General features: G+C 41.6%; 1 protein-coding gene across 5 annotated transcripts in view; it reads left to right on the top strand.

Annotated features, from left to right (window-relative positions):
* The window catches only part of samd4a (sterile alpha motif domain containing 4A), a 110,657-nt gene that overhangs the window by 52,461 nt on the left and 41,841 nt on the right, over window positions 1-16,355 (top strand). For all 5 annotated transcript variants that reach the window (XM_074624213.1, XM_074624197.1, XM_074624206.1 and 2 more), the window contains exon 3: window positions 9,385-9,984. In XM_074624213.1, the coding sequence (XP_074480314.1) occupies window positions 9,385-9,984 (600 nt within the window). The remainder of the gene's footprint in view (window positions 1-9,384; window positions 9,985-16,355) is intronic.

Raw genomic sequence — 16,355 nt, 5'->3', positions numbered from 1 at the left:
CGTTGGGTGAAGTTTCTGGTTTATAAACTTTAAAGTGGTTTATAAGCTTTATTCTAGCTCCTCTCTCTCCCTGCTCTCAGGCCGCGAGGGGGGCGGGGAGGGTGACGCTGTGTTGTTGAGGACGTTTGATTGACAGAAAACGCTGACCAATCAGAGCAGAGTGGGAGGAGACAGAGGCTACAGACACAGAAATCAGCACTTTTGGAAATGGGCTGAAACAGAGGTTATAGAGACATGCTGGAATGCATGATCTGATTGTTTTTTTGGAAAAAAAAACTTCAGAGACATGGTTTGGAGGTGTCTGAGACCTATAATAACTAGTTTAAATGGAGTATAATATGTGACCTTTAATTAAATGTAAATGTAAAAGCGATTAGAAACCACAGCAGTGTTACTCTCACATAGACTTTACTCGCTCTGCGTGCTCTTACTTACTTGCTCATATATTAACGGCCACCCAAGTAAACTGGGGGAAAAAAGTTAGTAAACTTGTGTTTGGTGGATTATTTCTCTGTTGTTACAATGCTAATGGTCATTGTATTTTACATGGTTGTAAAGCCTGTTTATTTACCTTCGCAATGATGTCCAACTTGTAAGGATCATGCATTTGTGGGATGAGCAGCACAGCTGATTATGTGGGGAGCGCCCAAGAAAAATGTTCCAAAATGCTCTGCCAATGGTAAACAGTGTATTCTCATAAGGCTACCAGGAAGCCTGCAATGACTGCCCTTCACCGTCAGGCCCGTTTGCGCTGGTGTCGACAACACAGACAATGGAACCTGAACATGTGGGGGAATGTCATGTTCAGTTATGAGTCCAGGTTCTGTCTGCCAAAGTTGGACGGCAGGGTCAAAGTATGGAGACGACGCGGAGAACGCTATGCTGATTGTTGCACCAATGGAGTAAAAGCTATTGGTGGGGGTAGTGTCATGGTGTGATGACAACGCTCGCCCCCACAGAGCCAGGGTTATCACAGACTACCTCCACAATGTGGGAGTAGAGAGAATGGAACGGCCTGGCAAGAGTCCAGACCTTAACCCAATTCAACACTTGTGGGATCAGCTTGGGCGTGCTGTACATGTTAGAGTGACCAACACAACCACGCTGGCTGACCTGCAACGAATCCTGGTTGAGGAATGGAACGCCATCCCACAGTAACGTGTGACCAGGTTGGTGACCAGCATGAGGAGGAGGTGCCAGGCTGTTGTGGCTGCGTATGGATCTTCCACCGCTACTGAGGCTCCTGACGGTGTGTTAAATGAATAAAGGGTAAAATAGACAATATGTCTTGTTTGTTCCTTGTTACTGATAGAGAGTTCAATCATCCAATCCACCAAACAACTCAGAACAAGAGTCAACACCAACAGGAGAATACACTGTTTACCATTGGAAGAGTATTTTGGAACATTTTTCTTGGGCGCTACTCACATAATCATTGTGAAGGTCAATAAACAGGCTTTCCAACCATGTAAAATACAATGCCAATTAGCATTGTAACAACGGAGAAATAATCGATCAACACAAGTTTCCGAACTTTTTTTCCCCAGTTTATATTCGGTGATCCATTTTATCATTTTTTATGTTTTTATCCTTCCGAGAGAACAACACCATCCGCGATCAATTAATGTAGCCAGGATGGACTTCCGAGCAGATTGGGGAATGTAAAGAACACTCTTAACTTAACTAAACTTAACATACCTCACACCACAGGAATATCTGAAAAGATAATCTTTAGAACCGTCAAGAAATCGAGGCTCTGCGGATAATTGTCGGGAGGGGGGAATTGGGCTCAAAACAAGCTTGATTCTCATGTAGTGTGTGCCCAGAATTAGCTAAGCGAAGTTTCTTAGTCATCTGCAATCAACAGCAGTTTAAAAATGCTAGAGCACCCTTCAGAGATTTCATTTCAAATGATATCAACTGTATTAATAATCACTAAAAACCTCCCAGTTCCCTACAACTTCCTTGTTTGAATGACTAACTGAATAACCTGGACAATCTTCTCATAGTGTAAACGCACAGTGACCCACTGACTTCTTCATCTGTCTGTCTGCTTTCTGTTTCTGTTGTACTTTCTTCAACACAGACAAAGTGTCCAGGTTGTGGAGGAAAGGTGGGCGGTTTGATGCGAGGTTGACGGAGGAAGAATTACACTCAGGGCTGTGTTGAAAGCAGCACCCTTTGTCTTGGTGCCAGAGAGGGTGTCAGAGCAGAGAGCAGTGCCTGGGCAGGGTGGCACAGAGTTCAGCAGAGGGAAATGCTGTGTCAGCCCCCGAACAAATGACTCTCTCTGTCTGAAGTTTGAGTGTTTGTGTATGTCAGACTCTCTTTTTCACTGTTTCTTCTCAATGATGCTGTTGTGATTCATCAGTTCCCAGCATGCCCCTGTCTCTCTGTCTGGCATGAAAGAACAAACTTAACATCCTGTGTCTCATTGAATACCTCAAACTGGCTTTCTCTCACTTTGGTTGTATTGTTTAGGCTGTTGGACTGTTTTTATCCATCATGTCACATTGTATGGGGCACCCACTTGCTTAATTTTGACTTAACACTGAAATATGTTTCAGTCTCTGCATCCTCTCTGTCAGGTGTGATGCAGAGGTGGGCGAGTTCAATAGAGACTCAGTTCCAGTGAAATTCACAGTTATACTCTGAATCAGAAACTACAAAGAAACAAAGGAGGAAGGGAAGTGTTGGTGTCCCTGTGTAAGGATGGGGTTAGCACTTTCCTCTTAAGGCTCAGGGTGGGAGCTACCATGCTAGGAAAGAGTCTGACATGCATTGGGAAACTTTCTCATCCTGTCCACTTTGAATTCAATTTGGCTTGTTGTATTGCATAAATAAGAATGTTGGGTTGTTAGTGTGCGGCATTTTCTTGTAATTGTACATTTTTCAACATGTATTTACTAGAGGTGGGGGAAAAAAATCACAAATCATGTATCACAATCTTTTTTTAATGATTTTGAAATAGATTTTTTAATGCCAGAATCAATATATTTGCTTCATTTGAGTCTGTAAGGAGGTAGAAGGAAGTCACAGCTTTTATTGTTGTAGTCTGAGTAATAAATCATAATATCAAATCACAATAAATTGTAATATCAAATCACAATAAATCGTAATATCAATTCACCTTAAATCGTAATATCAAATCACAATAAATCGTAATATCAAATCGTAATATCAAATCACAATAAATCGTAATATCAAATCACAATAAATCGTAATATCAAATCGTGATACTTGTAGAATCACAATATTTAAAAATAGCAATACATATCGAATCGGCACCAAAGTTGTGTGTACCGTCCCAGCCCTAGTTTTTCCCCAGGGTTGGTTGGTTTCACACTTGCACAGTTACTCTCTCTCTGGTCTGGTCCATTTGTGTAATAGTTAGCCCAGTGTTTCTCCTAGCAGTTGACCTTTGACCTGTGCTCGGTTCAACTACTGTGACCTCTATTTAAGAGGTGAGAGATGCTGCATGTTTGTTCACTGTGAGGGGAACTGCTCCCAGGCTGACTCCCTCGACCTTTTAACCTTGGAGTAAGAGGTCAAAAAGCTTGAAGTAGCTTCCTGACATCTAGGTGTTGAATTCTCACACCTTTTTCTAGCCATTCTCTTGTATTTTTTCAGGGAAGAAGGGGCCTAGCTTCTAGTAAGACACTCCAGAAATTTCAACCAGAATACTATTGATCAAAAGCACTCGTTTCCAGGGATGTCATGGTACCAGAAATCTAGTAGTCGATACCAATACCAGTGACTTTCCATGATTCTCGATACCAAATTTACTACCACGGTAAAAAACAAAAACAACAACAATAAATCCCATGTACTGTAATTCAACACGTACTCTTTTATTAAAATCATTTGAACATTACAGAAAACAGAGGCATGTAGCGTTTAATTAATAAATACAAATAATTGACCCATTTAGTTCATTTTGGCGTATCAGCGGCATGTTGTCAATCGATAGTCAGATGACGTACACCTCATACCGTGAACGCATCTGGTCCGTCAGCTCAGAGTAGCAGGAGTAGGAGCAGGAGGCGGAGGATTTGTTGTCGAAGCGAAAAGCAAACGCACCTATTTGGCAATATTTCACGTTTAATCTCAATGCCATAAGGGAACCATAACGTTAATGATGTAATCGCTGCGAGGCGGATGTAGCCGTCACAGCCAGTGTGCAAGGAGCAGCGGCACCAGGTAGACCCCCGCAGCGGAGCCCCGCAGCGAAAGCTCTACCGGAGAGGCCAGACACACCGCCACCCGACGGTAAAGATCAGAGTCAGCACTCTGCACATGTTGACCGTCATCTTTTCTTGTAAAATGTCCGGTGTAATCGGTAACACCGGTGTTGTCACAAGTTTATTAACCGGTGGGAAAATATTCCTCACTGTCACATCCCTACCAACGACCATTACAGGCATCGTACGGTACCGTCGGTACTGTAGAAGAAGAGTACCGTCACTTTTTTAAAATTTTAAAATGTTAAAAAGTATCGGTCTTGTGACATCCCTACTCGTTTCTAGCTTTGAATGTTTACTTAAGCTGTACATCCTCCTCCCCAAGAGAACTATATCTCCCTAATGCTGAGTCCATATATCAGAGGTCTCACTACCAATTTGAAGAGCAGGACAGATCTAATGAGAGCCTCTGTCATGTCAGCCACCTGACGATGGCTCACCTGCTCACCTGGCGGTCACAGTTTCAGTAATGTTGGCCATTATTTGCAAGTTATTCTGAAGAGGTTTCTCTATGGATGGAAATGAATGATTCTCTTCATTACAGAGCTCTGATGATGTGCCTATTGATAACACTGATAACATTTAGCCTCTAGATGTCACACCTTATTAGAAGCCTTGTTAGAAGTGGGAACCAAAAACCAGAGCCAGTTAGCACGTACGTTCTGCGCCTGCATGAGAGGAAATAACTCTCACCACCAGCAGGCGGCGGTAGTCTTTATTCATCATTCTAAAAGGGAAACCGGAGGACCGAGGACTGCAAATTTACAAGCCATTGTTATGATACGTGCATGAAACAAAGCAGCGTTTGATGATCAGATGAGATGAAGATGATAAATGAGAAGAGCCTTCTGTGTGTGTTCTCTTGTCTTTACTCGTTTGCTTGCTTTCCTCACTTCCGTTTCTCTTCTCGTGCACTGATTTGTTTAAGCTGAACCGCCAATCAGAGTGATTTCTCTCACCGACGGGCTGCACCGCCGATTCAACATGCTGAATTGGCCAAAAAAACTCCGACCTTTACTTGTGGTAGTAGACAAACTTATTTCTTAGACTGTCAACCCAATGAAATGAAAATGTTTGAAAGTTCAAGTAAACATTCTCAGAGTATTTAACAGAGTTTCTGTGTTACCTTTGAATGTTTTCCAGTCATTTGGAAATAAATGAGTTTTAATCATGGAACAATTCCTGTTCTCGGATGGACTGACCGAGGCTTGCCTCATTCAGAGGAGTGAAGGATTACATCATCCCTGGAGCAGAGGGGAGTAACTCCCTGGCTCCCCTCACACACCTCGCTCCCTCCCTCCGTTTATTTTCTCATCCTCCCTCTCAAACTAGTTTCTACCTCAGTCTTGCTGCCACCTCTCTCCCTGAGCTCTCTGTCCCTCCTACTGTATACTGTCTACTGAGCTCTGGGACAGCCTGGCATAGTTCACTCTGTCTTTCCCTTTCATGCCACTCACATTCGCTGACATGGATCTGAAGGTGTTTTCTTAAAAAAAAGAGCCTGTTTTGTGGAAGTAAGTCTGTGCAAAACTTCAAATGAGTAAAACTGAGTAGGAGTATCCTTTTTTTGCTTTTCATTCTGTTGATGATTTTTGAGTAGGGGTGTAAGAAAATATCGATACACATGAGTATTGCAACGTTTTTCAATACTGTAGTGATTCTCCAAAACACTGTCATGATTTATATTTAACCTCTTAAAAATCCGTTGGACCCAGCCGCTATTCTGTCTTTCGGAGGTTTTAGCTGGCTCCGTTTTGAAGCCAGACTGAATGTCCTTGCAATATAGGAAAAACTAAGAAAGAAAAACACATTTACCACAGTTTAAATTAAATCCAAACTCCAGTTATAATATTTGACCTTTAACATTGTAGGAAAGAATAGTTCCAGGTAGCGTATTTTTAGGGAAAGAGGAATTCTATCCGTGAACAAGCATAATATTCTCCCTCTCCCTCGGGAACGCGTTGGTAGGAATCCATCGGTACCAACCATGTCATACTAGCATGTCACAAAGAATGCTAAATAATGCTCCAAAGTTACGCTAAATTTTGGTGAAGAAAAACTGGCATGTCCATTTTCAAATGGGTCCCTTGACCTCTAACCTCAAGATATGTGAATGTAAATGGGTTCTATGGGTACCCACGGGTCTCCCCTTTACAGACATGCCCACTTTATGATAATCACATGCAGTTTGGGGCGAAAACTGAAATGTTGTATTTGAATATTTCTGCATACTGGGGTCCCTAAATAGTCTTGAATTGCATAAATTAGGTATCAAAAGCTGAGACTCTTGTGGATCCAATGAGTCCAATTGTACTCATGTGTGATGATGTTAATGTACATAGTAGCCATTTCACATAATGACTTTTTTTTACTCAGATATTATACATTTGGTGGTGTGTTCTTTATACTATGACAGTTTTCCGAAATTATTTCGCCAAATTCTTGCCAAGACACAGACCTATTTTTGAGTAGTCAGCTTCCCATTTTCTGGATATGTGAGATCAAGCAATCGGGTGGTTCTTACCATTGTGTTCTGAAAGAGAAAAAAATTTGATTTTGATTTGAAAATAAACAAGCATGAGGCCTGAAGCTGTAGGTTTTTGTGGTTTATTATTATTAGGGCTGTAACGCGATAACGCAGAATTGTTTAACGCCTTTAATTTCTGTAACGCATTAACACAATTGATTTTTTCGGAGGTTGATAAGAGTATTAAATATTTGACAAATCTCCCTTTAAGGTACATTTTGAACAGATAAAAAAAATGTGTGATTAATTTGCCATTAGTCACGATTAATCATGGACAACTCATGCGACTAATCACGATTAAATATTTTAATCGTGATTAGTCGCATGAGTTGTCCATGATTAATCGGACAGTCCTAATTATTTTAAATACACTGTTGATGGTATAAATAACCAGTGCCAATTAATTTTATAGCACAATAGATCAAATAATATAAAAATTCAATGACCAAACTAAGGAATTTTTTTTGATGTCATCTCAACAATATTAAAAACATGACATTTTAAAAATATAGCTACTGAGAAGCACACATTTCACCGTGTTAATGTACAGTTTCATCTCAGTACAATAATTGATGGGTTGAGTAGGTTGATATTAATGTAATTTAATTGCATTATTTCATAGTTAAATAAAATTTCAAACTAAATCCAAAAGCATAACCAAAAAAGATTTCAGTGGTTTACCGGGACACATACATGGTGCCGATCTTCCTGTGAGTAGAAAGTCCTAGGATTGTAAATGTAAACGTGTGGATAAAACTGTCAGTTCCATGCTGTGAGTAGGCTCTAGCCTGAATTATTTAATCCCTCACTCCTGGTCATCTTTCATGGGATGACATGAATGGGAACTTTGTTTGGAAGGCTTCAGGGTCTGTGGTTGTCCATATGCCCAGTCAGAGCTGCAGCTGTCCACTCGGCAGGGCAGCGAGAGCTGTACATCATCACAAAGTAGACTGTGACATTGGGATATCTTAGGACAGAAGGGCTAGCAGATGTATTTTCTAGTTTCACCTCATATGTCAGATTTAGAGAGAAGATCCTTGTGGGTTAAGAGTGACCGTGGTGGTCAAATTCACACAGATGCATCTTCCAAGCAGGAAGTGAAGCAGACCTGCGTCCTGCCTCTATTTGTGAGCTGTCCAAACCTGTCGCCCTGACCAGTTGGTATCTATAGCCCTGGTCCAAGATGATAGGAATGGGCTCCTAACGGCCCACTGACTCGGACAACAATAGAGCTTATGACCTCCAGGTTATGTATAGAGCTGTACAGCCACCATCAGCAGCCTACAGAGCTGGCTGTTTAAAGAAAGAGCTAAATAGAAGGATGACAGTGCAGAGGGCCTGACATCATCTTCATGTCTTCTATTTTTAATTGAACATGTGTTCACTAATCCATCTGTCCATCTATCAATTACATTCTCCTCTGTGACCACCTTGGATGGATTTTGAATTTCCCTCGGGATCAATAAAGTTACTGTCTGTCTGTCTGTCTGTCTGTCTGGATATGAGGCTGAAATCTTCCATTATGTATCCAGCGATGTTCTGTTTATCACTGCGGTCCAGTCAGGAATTTGGTAGGACTGTGACGATACACCCACCTTCCAATTCAATACTATCACGATACTTGGGTGCTGATTCAATATGTATTGCGATTTTTAAGTATTGCAATTCTACAAGTATTGCAATTTTTGTAACTATTTTAACACTAGACCATGGGAAAAAGTTGAATCGTACACTTCTAGGGAATTTTACTTTGGAAAATATCTAAACTGATCCAGTAAAAATGTTTGATTTTCAGCATGTATGTAGTCAAAGATGTCCTGAAGTCAAATATATCAGGATCATTGTCAGGAATTATATATTAAATTTTTTCCAGCAACCCAAAAATCAAAGAATAAAGACATTTCCCTCACAAATTAGTGGTATTATCTTTTTAATTCATAAGGCACATATAATGTTTTAAACCAATCAATCTGATTTCCATAGATGTATTTTGTATATACAGTTCCCTTTGTTAACACCTTATTTTGAAAACTGGACGTAGTCCCACGTGTCTACTTCCACTAACTTGTCCAAGGTGGTCTCTAGCTCTCCCGTCAGCTCCGTTCTCTTTATCCATCCATGGTCAGCTCCATCGGGGCCGTTTCAATGCAGAGAACACAAATGTCAGTATATGGGTGTTCTACAGTTGTAGCGTCGGCTGACAGAGATGCGAGTGGCGGTTGACTTGACTGCACGTTACCGCAATACAATAACGTTTCCTGTCCGTGACAGAGTTAGCATGCAGCTTTAGCTTTGATCTGTCTAGCTCTGCTTTTCCTGTCAATGTGTGAAACCCAAAGTGTTTCCATCCTTTACTGGACGTGTAGTGTTTACCACGTTGGATTTAACATGGAGGGTGCAGGTCGTATCCACGCTGACCCTCCACCATACGAATACAAACACCCAAGATTTCTACCACCCCTAGCAGTCAGGGTCAACCACGATTGACTGGCAACTTAATGAGACGCTAACATTTGAATTCATACAGTCATAGACTTATCAGTCGTATACTGCACAACTTTGACTTTCTGTTGAGCACTATTGAAATTGGTTTGTAATGCTTGTCTCCTCCTACAGGGGTGATCAGCCAGTGGCAAGGAGAGTCTAAGGAGCGCGTCATCTCGCTTGTCCTCACCCATCTCCCTCTGCTCAAACCTGGCAACGTTGAAGCCAAGGGCGAGTACATGCGGCTGCTGCCACGCATCCTGGCCCACACCATCGAGCATGGCCGTCACCTGGAGGAGTCTCGCCAACTCCTGTCCTACGCCCTCATCCACCCGGCCACCTCCCTGGAAGACCGCTCTGCCCTGGCGCAATGGCTCAACCACCTGGAGGAGAGGGCGGCTGCCCGGGGTGACTCACTGGAAAGGCCTCCTCCTTCTGGGCCGCACCACCACCACCACCACCAATCCACACCTCCATCCACCCTCTCCTCATCAGGATCCTCCTCCTCCACTAACACCTCTTCATCAGGCAACCTCTACTCCTTGCATCACCATCAGCGCTACGGCTCGGACGACCGCCTCAACGGGTGGCAGAGCTCCAGGGATTCAGGGCTGGGCGGAGGCTGGCATCAGCAGCAGCAGGGCTGTGAAAACGGGCACCTCCTTCTCTACCCATCCTCCTCTGTGCCGGCAACCATCAACACGGTTGGAACTGGTGGAGGCGGAAACACTAGTAAGTGAAGTCCCCTCTGTGTTCAGCCCATTTCTAATCATGTGGTGCTTTAACAGCAGTCTCCACATGGATAAAGTCAGGGTGCGTGGTTGGTGCCACATATTGTAGCATTTAATAATGTAACTATTACAAAAATGTAATATAATAGTGTTAAATTAATGCGACAAATGTGATAAAATAATAAAAATAGACACGTAATGTATTTATATTCCCTTTTAAATGATGTAAATAAAATGAAAAGAGCACCAGCATCTCTAACTCTAGTCCATTATAGCATTTGTATTGCTTCTTCCCGCCTATTATTGTTATTTTAAACAATTAATTTGTCTCCCTTATCCATACACACATCATGTTTTCACCGGTGTCATGGAGATCGAGAGGGGCTGACAGACATTAAGGATGACAGTAGATCTTGATCTTGACATACTGTAGACCACCAGCGTCACTGCAAAATGATAGAATAAACTTAATTGGATCATTTAAAGTTGTCCATGAAGGGTTTTCACCTGTTCGTTCCACACAGGCTTAACGTTTTTATACTGTACCTTCATTAAGTTATGAACATGAAGATGGGATTGATCTCCCAATAATTAATGTAAACCAGCCACATTATTAACTCAAATGAAAAAAAAGATCATTTTTCAAATGCTTCACCCTCGTTTAGTGTGTATTCTGTCCAGGTCTCCTTTGTTCTGCTCTGTCCATGTTTTTATTCCATCGTCTTCGTTTAAAGGTCACTCAGTGTAAAAATCTGAAATTGCTTGTTAACCTGTGGCTGATAAGTCAACGACAGTCAGCGTCCTGTTGCTCACGCTTGTGCTCGTGCTACGTGGACGCGAGTGAGAATCGGTCAAAACCAGGGGAGACCCTGTACTTTTGGTCTCCTGGGCCTGGGAGTCGATAACATTACTCGCTCCGGAGTTAACCCCTGTCACTCCACTCAGCAGCAGGAAACAAGACATAGGAAACCTCTGATGGTCTTGAGGAGCTGCAGCATTTATTTCTGCTCATACTGCAACTCCCACTGAACATTCACTGATATTCTCAAAGCTAAACTATCTCTCTTCTGCTCCGCTGCTCGCTCCTTTTCTCACACACTCACCGCCGCTCTCTCTCTCTTCCTTCACCACTCACTCTCCACGTGCACACACACTCCCATAACATAAGTTCACGTCGGTCACATTCCTGTTTTGCAAGACGGGCTTCACTAGATTAAACGATTTTGTTGTGCTTCTGTGGAGTTTGTGTTGGAGTATGAGTTGTGTGTGTGTGTGTGGGGGGGCTGGCTGTTTGTTGGTGTTGGCAAACTCCATTTCTCCATTTCCACATCCGTTGGATTTTCCTGGAAAGACGGGCCGGTGTTCGTCCCATTAAAAGCAGTCTCCAGGCTGAGAGAGGAAACCCAGAAAGTAGCGGAAGGTCTCATTTTTTAGGTTAGGTTACAACCTGTTCACACATTGGCAAAAAAAACTGATTAAAACATGTTTATACGTGTAAAAACGTACATACAGTTCCTTTTAAGGAACAAACACTGGATAGGAATAGAAGTGTGTTTTTTACAGGAGGATCCTCTGTATCAGTGAATTACAAGAGGCATAAAAGAAACCAGTAACCATGTGGGTTAGTAACTTCCCATTTTCATATACAACTTATGTTTAAGTTGTGACAAGCAAGATAGATAGAAACAACACAGAATGCCTCCAATTAGTGAACACCTTAGCTCTGCCCATAGTTTAGATTCCTTAGTCACATGTTTAAACTAATAGAGTTCTGCAGGGATCACGTCTTTTTGTGGGCCAACCATGAAGTTAGCATCGCCCTGGTTCCCTCCACAAAAAGTCAATGGGATTGTTCCATTCCAGGAAATCAGCTCTGTGGCAAACATACCTTTATGATACTAACACGTTTTGTTCAGCAAGATAATCTCCACAAATGAACACTACTTTATGATTTTTGTGAGTTTACAGTGTGAATGCAATCGCCAGGAGTATAAAGCTAATATTAGGCTATAAACGAACTACACCACGGTCGCATGAATGTGAGTATAAACAACGAGACTGTAAAGGAGGCAAGTCGCATTTCTTAATTTTATGTTGTAGAACAAAAGTTTAAAATGTCTTCAGCTTGTGTTAATCACAGACCTTATTTCAGGCATCTTACTAAAGTCCCATTCAAAAACCCATTGACTTCCAGACGAGGGAACTGGAAGTGCTAAAATACTAACTCATTTCCGGGTTTTAGAACTCATTCCTGCAGCACTCCACATTTATCCTCTTGTCATTGATTTGCATTGGAGGTTTATTTCCTTTGATTGCCCCACTTCACAGAAAATTTACCAAAATGTCCAACTATTTCACATTGTCTCACCTTTTATACACAGAATAAATAGATTTTGTTTTAATAGAATAGAATAGGATTCCTTTACTGTCATTGCAGAGTACAAACGAAATTAAATAGCATTCCTGACGGGGCATACACTTTATATTAAACAACAATACAAATAAAGAATATTAAAAAAGATATACTATAGATAGAAAATATCTATTTGCTTTACTATAGACACCGTAAGATACTGCACTTCAGATATTGCACATTGCTGAGTTGTATATACAAGTAATAAATACTTCAGGGAAGTTTGGCTACACACACTACCTTTTAAAAAATCCTGGATTGTAGTGTACAAACCCTTTCACAACTCTTTTACTTTACTTACTTTATTTCCTTTGATTACGGTATCTTTTCAGCCGTGTGATAGGCTGCTTTTCAAACCCAGACTGGCTTGTGTACTTCTAAAGTCAAGGTGGTCAAAACCACTACACCGTCTGAGAGCACCTCTGTGATTACAGCCACCTCTGGGCTGACCTGATGATAGCTTCTCTGTCTGGGAGGGGGCCACTGGATCGCCTGCGCCCACACACTATTTCACACTAAGGTCTCTGAGCTTCTCTGGTGTAGTTAAAATCATAGAAATGTATTTTAGTATCTGCTGTGCTTGGATTTGATAATAATAATAATTGACACTAAGCACAAAAAACATCTTTATGACATTTGGCAGCACAACAAACATGATGCATATTGAAATTCAATTCAAATGCTGGTTTCATTATAATTCCATTAAAGACAATCCAAATTTACCAAACACACTAAATGCACCCTGAATACACTAAATAGACTGTACACAGTAAATGCACTGTGAACAACCCACACAGCAATTACAGAGGCTGTGTGAGGTGGAAGACAACATACGGAGAGGGCAGGGCTGTTGAAATTGAACATAACTATGGTCAGAGCAGGATATTTCCAGACAAGAATGCAAGGGCTCTGTGTGTTTTTTTCTTTTCTGGGAGATGAAAGAAACAGCTGAGGGTTTATAAATAAGGACACATTTAAAGCCCTGCTCACTGCTCCAAGAAAGATCCTCCTGTATGTTTGACTGCTAGCAGCTTCAGACCCACACAACAGACCTCAGGATTTCACAACTGATAAACTAGCACAGGATTGGTGGACACTGTGAGCTTTTCTCAACTAAGGAAAGTCAGCGTTGAAACACTAGAACTGATGGATATTTAGTGGTGCACAAAGTCAGAGGAAGATGATAAAATATGTGTCATCAAAGTTTCTGGCATCAAATTTGTCAGAATTTCAAAATGATTTTGATATTAATAAATATTAAAATTAGAATATTAGAAATATTCAATTAAAATGTTTAATAGCGAATAATCTCACAATTGTCAATAGTTAATCGCAATTAATCACACTTTATCTGTTTTGAATGTACCTTAAAGGGAGATTAGTCAAGTATTTAATCCTCTTATCAACATGGGAGTGGACAAATATGCTGCTTTATGCAAATGTATGTATATATTTATTATTGGAAATCAATTATCAACACAAAACAATGACAGATATTGTCCAGAAACCCTCACAGGTACTGCATTTAGAATAAAACAATATGCTCACATCATAACATGGCAAACTGCAGCCCAACAGGCAACAACAGCTGTCAGTGTGTCAGTGTGCTGACTTGACTATGACTTGCCCCAAACTGCATGTGATTATCATAAAGTGGGCATGTCTGTAAAGGGGAGACTCGTGGGTACCCATAGAACCCATTTACCCATTTGCCCATTTACCCATTTACCCATATCTGGAGGTCAGAGGTCAAGGTATCCCTTTGAAAATGGCCATGACATTTCCTCGCCAAAATTTAGGCTAAGTTTGGAGCGTTATTTAACCTCCTCCGACAAGCTAGTATGACATAGTTGGTACCGATGGATTCATTAGGTTGTCTTGTTTCATATGGTACCAGTATCTTCACTATAGCTTTAAAACGGAAACGCTACAACTTAAAAATAAGTAATGCATTAAAGAAATTAGTGGCGTTAAAACTAATTGCCGTTAACTTTGAAAGCCTTGATAAATATCCAACATTGACATAAATCCTGTTACTCAGAGTCAGCCACCAAGTCTCCAGCCCCCCCTCCCTACACACTGTGTTCATCTGGTCATGATGGTGATTACAGGAGTATAATTGTCCAGCCACATCAACCTGTGTGCCAGTGACACCACATCCTGTTGACCCCCCACCTATACTCTGAGCCGCAGTCCAAGCCACAGCAGCACATACCACCCAACCTTTCCCTTGTAAGGCAGCCTTTGTGGGAGACTGTATTTAGGGAAAATGGCTAATATTTAGGGACTTGTAATGTTAGCTGGGCACCTATTTTAAACGGGGCCCATGAAGTCCTATACATAGCGCCAACAGTAAGAGGACCGCATATAGGAGGAGGAGAGAGCCTGGAGTATTGGTGGCAGCTCCGTCAGAGCGGCGACACAAAAAGCTCTCTGGCTCTCCACCTTTTCATTCTGGTTACCTCCTTCAGCAGGAATAATCTGTGCATCAGCTGCTTGTATTGGGTTTAAATATTGGGATTTCAGCAGTAACAGTCACCTTGATTTGATCCCAGTAAGCCTCCATCATGAATCCATCCTGAGGTGCACAGAGTTAAATTATTAATAGAGAAGTGATATGATGGAGAAAGAATGAAGAAAGGTTCATACAGAGAGACAGATTTCTTGACAATGGATTTATTACAGAAGTACAGAAAAAGAGTTTGCAAAACATCAGTTCCTAAGATATTTCTACCTTATTATAAGTATTGTTTGGCACGTAGCTTCAAGGTCGAGTCTCCAAACCAACAAGCTAGTGAAGGAGCAAATTTAGATCCAGAACAAGTGAAAATATGTGTGAATATGGCTTTTTTGCTTAGTTGCTTAAGTTAAACTCGATAAACTGACTGACTGTTGAGCAGACATCTTGCAGTAGTGATGGATCAAAAAAATGTCAAGGCTCTCCGTGATGTACTTTATTAAAGTCTGGATGTCAGTTGCAGATAAACAAGATATCAGGAGAGTTTTGTGTGTTTGCTGCCTGGCAGATGCAGCCTCTTGCCTCCAACTGTCTCAAGTTAACTCAAAAACAAATACTGCGTTTTAATTTCACATCTAAGCTACTTTTACAAGTATCGTGTTGGAGATCTAATGTTAGTCATGGATCAGAGATTTCACAGCTACCATATGCAAAGCACAAAAAGTGTTTTTGCATATGACCCTATGTGCACTTCCAGGCATGCTGGACGGTTACATCAGATTAGTTTGTGAATACACAGAAATACCTGGATATACCGTACATGACAACATCAACATTTAAAGCTGCAGTGGGTAGAAATGGAGCAAATATGATTAAAAACACTATATCCTGACAGCAGTGCATGAGACAGGTAATCTGAAAAAAAAATCCTGTGCCTCTGTATCCTCCGGTGTCCTCCGGTGCTCCTAACGGCATCTGCAAGATTTCACAGACCGGAGGAAAACAACCAATCGGAGCTGATCTGGAGTCTGCCGTCCAGCTGCTGTCTCTGAGCAGCTGTCAATCACTCGCCCGACCAAACTCTGACCAAACGGTGAAACCAGGCAGCGCTGATCAAATATGAATCAATATTCTGTTACTGTAATGCCTATTTCTCTCCTCAGATGTGTTCAGAATCATCTTGTAGTGTACTGTTTAGCTGTAAAATGAGAAAATGTGTGACCCGGCAGCCATGCTAAGATCAGTTGAGGAAATACCAAGCACCGCCCACCAGCTTGGAGCACAGCCAATAGGAACACTCTCACTCTGAAAAATGTAAAGCATATAAACATGTTCTAGTAGAAACCCAAAATAGAATTAAAGCTGCAAGCAGCGATAAACGGGCCCTCGCCCCTACTTGCGCGTCGGGGATGCTGGCGGGACGCGGACCGACGCGGCCGGGCACGGTGAAGCCGAAACTCAAACGAGCGCCACGATGTCTGCCGCAAGGCTCTACGACAAG

The sequence above is a fragment of the Sebastes fasciatus genome, chromosome 2 (assembly GCF_043250625.1).
Source record: "Sebastes fasciatus isolate fSebFas1 chromosome 2, fSebFas1.pri, whole genome shotgun sequence".
Taxonomy (NCBI): domain Eukaryota; kingdom Metazoa; phylum Chordata; class Actinopteri; order Perciformes; family Sebastidae; genus Sebastes; species Sebastes fasciatus.
The sequence above is the reverse complement of the archived record's forward strand: the minus strand, read 5'-3'. Positions and strand labels throughout refer to the sequence as shown.